General features: G+C 41.1%; 1 protein-coding gene across 1 annotated transcript; it reads right to left on the minus strand.

Annotated features, from left to right (window-relative positions):
• Positions 1-3220: 3220 nt before the first annotated feature.
• On the minus strand, positions 3221-5344 carry LOC134204175 (uncharacterized). Its single transcript, XM_062679003.1, has one exon. It carries the CDS (start codon positions 5208-5210, stop codon positions 3294-3296), a length of 1917 nt encoding a protein of 638 aa, XP_062534987.1. The 5' UTR covers positions 5211-5344; the 3' UTR covers positions 3221-3293.
• Between the last annotated feature and the right edge of the window lie 1913 nt (positions 5345-7257).

Genomic DNA, 7257 nt, shown 5'->3' on the forward strand with positions numbered 1-7257 from the left:
CTTTTTTTCTCTCCATATATTTCTCATGTTTTAGCAATCGCTAAGATTAGAAATAGACTGAATACCGAGCCCCTCTTCTATTCTTTATCTACAACTTGACTAATTCTAGCCGTAACTGTTAGAAATCGAAAAGAGCGAAAGAAAGCTCGTTTTGGCATCCATTGCAACCTGTTAATCAAGATGAGCCTCTTCCATAGAACCTACCCCCTAGATTCCAATAATATTCTCGTGGCGAGTGCAGAAGTGTTCTTGATTTACAATGTGGCGAGTGACTGCATCTTTTATCAATTCCCTTACATCTACGGTAGCCCGAAAGGACGTGGCCAGCGCCGTTTGTTAACTCTCCTAGAGCTTTTGAACTGAGCACATTGAGGTGCTCAGCGCAAATCCCATGTCCTAGCCACTGGCTCTCTATGCAATTGCGATTGTGCTTATAAAACACGGAGTAGCAACTACGACATGTTCAACCTTTGGCAAGTCAAATGAATTTTACTGAAATGATCAAAATACTTGCCTTGTCAAAACCTCGGTTAAAACATAGCATGATACTTTAGGATCAACGCCCCATTGTTTCCTCAGAAACTTGCTTTGTGTTTTCTAGTGCTTTTAACACACCATTGAGTTTTTCGTCATCAAACCATTTCAACTATGAACGGACCTTTCAAATCGCCCACGACATGTTTTGAACTGTGTTCTCACTCGTAAACCTTCAGCTATTCAATCTATCTGGTGGTTATAATAACTCGCATATTATTCCAATTTTACTTGGCGGTCTTTCCAACACGCCATTGCGGTTCTCAAAACACGTCAAAATTTTCAACTTTTCTTGGCGGTCTACCTAACACGACATTTCAGTTCTTTCACACGCAAATCACTCAAGCTTCACTTGGCGAGCTTACCAATACGCCATTATGGTCCTTAAAACACGCTTATCATCAACCGTCTAAGATGAGTTAAGTAACTCCATGTAATTCCACCAATTATTTCGATATCTTTGCAGATACGTATTTCGACCACAACTGTGTGGTCGTCTTCAGTGTCTCGTACTTCACTCGACGACGCTAATCATTTTAACTTTGCTTGGCGGTCTTCAAAACACGCAAGTCATTTCATCTTTACTTGGCTATTCACTAAACACGCCATTGCGGTACTAAAACACGCAAATTCTTTCATCTTTACTTGGCGGTTCTTCAAACATGTCACAGCAGTTCTTAACACACGCAAATTATTTCATCTCTACTTGGTGGTCTTCCCAACACGTCATAGCGGCCCTCAAAAAAATCATCTCTACTAGGCGGTGCTCCAAACACGCCATTGCGGACCTCAAAACTCGCAAATCATTCCATCTTTATTTGGCGGTCCTCTAAACACGTTATTGTGCTCCTCAAAACTCGCCAGTCATTTAAACTTTTCTTGGCGGTCCTCCAAACACGCCATTGCGGTCCTCAAAACTCGCAAAACAATTCATCTTTTCTTGGCGGTCCTCCAAACTTGCCATTGCGGTCCTCAAAACTCGTCAATCATTTCATCTTTTCTTGGCGGTCCTCCAAACACGCCATCCATTGCGGTCCTCAAAACTCGCAAAACAATTAATCTTTTCTTGGCGGTCCTCCAAACTCGCCATTGCGGTCCTCAAAACTCGCCAATCATTTCATCTTTTCTTGGCGGTCCTCCAAACTCGCCATTGCGGTCCTCAAAACTCGCCAATCATTTCATCTTTTCTTGGCGGTCCTCCAAACACGCCATTGCGGTCCTCAAAACTCGCAAAACAATTCATCTTTTCTTGGCGGTCCTCCAAACTCGCCATTGCGGTCCTCAAAACTCGCCAATCATTTCATCTTTTCTTGGCGGTCCTCCAAACACGCCATTGCGGTCCTCAAAACTCGCAAAACAATTCATCTTTTCTTGGCGGTCCTCCAAACTCGCCTTTGCGGTCCTCAAAACTCGCCAATCATTTCATCTTTTCTTGGCGGTTCTCCAAACACGCCATTGCCCATTGCGGTACTCAAGACACGCAAACAATTTCAATTCTTCTCCGTTTAACTTACTTACGCAACCGCGTCTCTCCCAATTTGGAGCACTCCCCACGTAAACACTGCAAAAAGCAAACATCCTTCTTGGTTCAGGAATTTACCTTTTCGTCTGAGATTTCGCAGTGGGTGATTTCCATGACGCAGTATTTTTATCAGGCACATTAGTATTAACATTACTCCACTTGATACTAACAAAAAATGAGCAGTAAAACCTGCCACTGTCGCCAAATGTGTAGCTTGCTGCTGCGCCAGGAAATCACCCATTGCGCATTATTGCACTCGGCGAAGGTATCGCCTTACTCGGATCACTGTTGAACTCTGACTGAGGGAGAACGATGCTTGGCTGCTTGCTTGTCACCAACACCAAGACGGCATAAACAGCATATAATATAGAGTGGTATACAACAGGGCTGTCTCGCCCCACACACTTATGAACAGGAATTCAAAACTTTGTCGAAAGAACATTTTTTTATTTACAAACAATTTTTTGGACCAGCCATGTTGTATGAAGAATAGAATTTCTAATATTGAGACATGTCCTTCAAAATAATTTCCAATTTTAGATAAAATCTTACCCTATACGTCGCTCCAATTATTAAAGTGCAATAAAATAACTTTATTCTATATCGTTCACTGTTGCTCTAACACGACGTAAACCCAAAACCTATACTATGCAAAATCTACACATTAGTTTGGTTGAAAACGCTAAGACAGCAGAAGCAGATCAAAAGGCACATGGCGATGGCAAGACACATTTTTACGTATGACAAAAAAAAGTCGCCGAAATTCAGGTTGATCAGCTGGGTTTTTGAAGTAGACGTGGTTTTCTTCCGTTTCACCTGCTCAACGCAAATTGTTTCACTTTCATGTTCGACTATGAGGACTTCGTGCACGGCGTCAGTCGTCTCTACACTTTTATTATGCTGTGAAGTGCGGGTTCGATTCCCGCCCAAGTAAGCAGTAAACTTTTCCGTGAAGCGAAAAGTTTTCCACAGATCCACTTGGTGTTGTGGAAACTGCTGAACGGATTTAGAAACTTTGTTTAAAATCCGTTCAAGATGTTCGAATTTAGATTTAAGACGAGGAACATTTAAAACGAAGTATCATACCGCAGTAGTTAGTATGTACCAAGTTTACGGCGTACATGACGTTATGGCTTTCGGAATTATTTCTGTGTATTTTAAACTCTATCACTAGAATACATTTTTATTTTATGTACACTTATTATATAATTTATTTGTGTTACTGTTGATTTAAATCCTAATAGCAAAGCGGTTTTGCAACCCAGAGAGATTCCACCTTTAACCTGAGCCAATCGAGTGCATTGAATTGACATGCTGCGTATGGCTGCCCGCTGGACGGATAAAAGAATCTAGATGATGGTCCCTCAGGATTACTTCTTAAGGTAGTAGCCGCTTTGGTTTGTCCTAGTTTAACCGGTGGTTCCATGTTGAAGTAATAATAACTGTACGTTGTACTGGAATTGGTCTGGACTGTGGTGACGTTCACCGGAGTTAGCTGCTGTGCGTGGAAATTGTCGGAACGATCCTGGACCGAAGGCTCACTTCGGACGTATCGGTAGGGGCAGCTCTCCTGAGATATATCCAACACGAAGCCCTGAACATTCGAGAAACGATTTCGAGTGGTTCGAACGCGGATAAACTTGGGAGCATTGTTCCATTGGGTTGTGTAGACCATTCCGGAACGACAACCGCAAACGCGGCGTCCGTCGATTTCTAAGAAAGCATCGGCACAGTTCAGGCGATCATCTCCCAGCAGGAAGTATTTGAAGCTGATAACCAATCGGCATGTGTTGGGCGAGTATCGATAGATTTGGTAGGCACAATCCCTGTTGTATGTTTCATAGCTGGGAAAGTTAGAACTAACCAAGTAGAAGCGTCTTTGGTTAAACACGTTGCGGCAGCATTGAGCAATACCTGGCTGCGTGGGGGGTAGATATGGTGGAACCGGGATGTCCTGGCGCTCGGGTTTACTGAAGGAAACGTTCTCCGCAAGCTCAATTTCTGGATCTTGGACGCTAGGCTGATAGCCAGGAGGTGCACCTCCAATGGAATTAGTTCCCCCTCCATTATTAGGGTTATTCGGGTATGTCGGATAACCGGGGTAATTGGGGTTGACTGGATTTACGGAAGTACATGGAGTGTATTGGCAGGTTGGGTTAGGATATGTGGGAGTTATAGTTCCTGGATAAACGGGACTAGTGGGGTAGTTGTTAGGATATGTAGGTGATATTGGTGTAGGATTATTGGGATATGACGGATACGTAGGATAGCTGTTTCCTGGGTAGTTAGGATAAACGGGAGTTATTGTACCGGGTACGTTTGAAGGATATGACGGATATGTGGGATAGTTGGTTCCTGGATTATACGGATAACAATTTTGGTAAGGATTGCAAAACGTTGGACACACATTTGTAGAAGGATAGAAAGGAGGAGCGGTGCTTCCGGATGGAGGAAGATAACCATTGCCACTTGGATTGAATTCTGGCGGAATATCTTGACGGCTACTGACTTTGAATGTTTTATTTTTTGTTTGTTGATCTTCGACTTCACCCAAAGGAGGATCCGTTGTTTCTTCAGCCACTTGTATCGTGGTATAAACATTGTAACTAGTTGATGATTCTGTTGCTTCTTGATCTTCACATGGCTGTCTTGTAACGAGAAGCCTAAATCCTCTATCACTACCCCACCCATCAGTCACAAACTTTATCTTCAGAATTCCATCCGTTGAGTTATATATCTTCGAACCCAACACGGTTCCACAAAGAATTTCCTCATCCCCAATCACTAAGCGATCCTTGTAACAATTTCTGGAAGGCTCCAACGCAAAATCCAAGAACTGGAAATGGTATTGACTGCTACAAACAAACGGTGACTTGAATGTATACTCGCAGCGTAGCTCTTCTCCGTATTTATCAGGATATCCAGGCGACAATACCTCATTCTGCAATCTTTTGAAAACTCCACCACATTCTACCGTACTGCGCTCACTTGCAACGTACCAACTAACTCGTGAATAATTTTCGTGTTTCTCCAACTCTTCGTACTGGTTAATCATTTGAAAGTCTTCTTTATTACACCGCACAAATTCAACAACCAACTTCAACATACAGAAAGTTAGCAATTTTTTAATTGTCTTCCTGCTCGCCATATTCATATCTTCCAATTCTGCTACCACGTGAGACAAGCGAAACGATTGTTGTCGAAGTGACTTCACCGGCTATTGAACAGATTAAACTTTTTCCATTATGCTGTGCGTACACCCCACGACGACTTGTACGGCACCGGTCGATGGGTGAAAGATGAATGCAAAACTTTTCAACTTGTTGATCAATATTTAAGACCGTTTAAGACCGGATAGCTTATGAGGGTGGGACGGAACAGTGACGGAAGGTTAAACAAAACATACGACGAACCATCCTTCTATGACGAAAGCAACAATAGTCAACATTTCTGCTGGGTAATGGGTACACTTATTTAGTTCAGTGTCAGCTCTGAAGTGTGATGAAGTTCCCCTGAAACCGATGACGATGCGTGATGCGTATGGCGTTGAGAAAAGATTCAAACTTAAATGCATGGATTGGGGAGTAGGGACAAGTACCTGGTAGGACATAGGTGTGTCAGAAAAAAGAAAATAAGATAGTTTATTCTTGAACTTTATTCAACGGTAATGTGCTATGACTCATCAATGTACCGTAATCTGGGGGGAATTTGATCGCCGGGGTATCATTAATCAATTTGACCTTTTCTTTCCCATGGTAGCTGTAGAGCTCCACCAAATTTTGCACCTTCCAACTTTCATCGAATTGTTTCAACAACAAAAAGCAATATTTTACTCAACTTTATAGTTTCATTGGATAGCTTATATAATATAATATTTTGTGTAAAAATATTGAAAATATTGAAAACAATCAAGTAACCATTAATTTACAATCAACAACTTTTATTTCGTTTTCTACTAATTTCTGTTATGCTACACAACTTTTGTTCTAGCATTTTTCTAAAAAGTGATTCCTTCCTATTGATATCTTTGAAAAATGTCGTGGGATGGAAAGGGGTAACCATTTTCAAGAGATGAATAAATTATTATTTTCTGAGATAAATTATTTAAGCTCTTTTAGTGGAATGTCTTCAATTGTCTAAGACGAGTCTAGTTTGTCGAGTCAAGTACGAGACACTGAAGACGGCCTCACAGTTGAGGTCGAAATAAGTATCCGTAAAAATAACAAAACGTAGTGGGATTGAATGGAATGAACTAAACTTGTCTTAGACAGTACTACTTTTTGTTAATACAATTTCTTTCTGTGAGTTAATCTTGACTAAATTCGCTGCTTAGTGATATAACCATCGGCTTAGGGTCGATACACACGTAGCTTTAAAAAAAACCACTACGTGCACGGCCTTTAATTTGAATTTATTTTTCGCTAAAATTTGAAAAAAAAAATCTATCATTATTTTTTTAACACACAGCAAGCTGCCAAAAAATCAATAAAAACACATTTAATAACAAATAAATTAAGTTCGTGTCGTGTCGTGTATAATTGTGTGATAAATAATCTTATTTTCTTGGTTGATCCATACTTTTTGTTTCAAAATCTAGATTTTTAATGTTGAAAACCCAGATGATTTGGCCTAGCGGGAATGATGCCTTTCTCAATACACTCGATAAGGGTGGTCGGTATTGGCCATTTTTGACAAATACCGGTATTCGGTATTTGGTGGAGTCAATACCGGTAACAGCTTTGGACTTTTGGGTGAAAAACAGTATTTGTTGACAAATTTTAAATGTTAAAATCATTGCTTGTTGAGTAAGGATTTTGTAGGCAATGTTGCATGCTGCTGAGAATGCCCTCTCTCGTTCAACGGAAGATGGACAAATGGTTTCATGACCGTCGAAAATCAGTATCGTTTATTTATTTATTCAGACTAAGGCCGAAGTGGCCTGTGCGGTATATAAGAGTCTTCTCCATTCGGCTCGGTCCATGGCTACTAGACTGGCCCAGATTACTATGGGGAGAAAAAAATGTTGTCGAATTCCACGGGGCACCCCCCAGAATTAAGTCTTTGGGTGAGAAAATCAATCTCTGAAAATTTCAGCTCAATCACTTGTTGCATAAGCTGGCGCATTTGATTTGAAGTTTGTATGGGGATTTCAGCCAAAATATATAGGAAAATACACCTCCGTCACTCATTCGATCTGGAAA

The sequence above is a fragment of the Armigeres subalbatus genome, unplaced genomic scaffold (assembly GCF_024139115.2).
Source record: "Armigeres subalbatus isolate Guangzhou_Male unplaced genomic scaffold, GZ_Asu_2 Contig435, whole genome shotgun sequence".
In the NCBI taxonomy this organism is placed as follows: domain Eukaryota; kingdom Metazoa; phylum Arthropoda; class Insecta; order Diptera; family Culicidae; genus Armigeres; species Armigeres subalbatus.

Bases quoted from the DNA above. Each gene is read 5' to 3' on its own strand.
- LOC134204175 (XM_062679003.1), bottom strand. From the start codon at position 5,210: ATGAATATGGCGAGCAGGAAGACAATTAAAAAATTGCTAACTTTCTGT.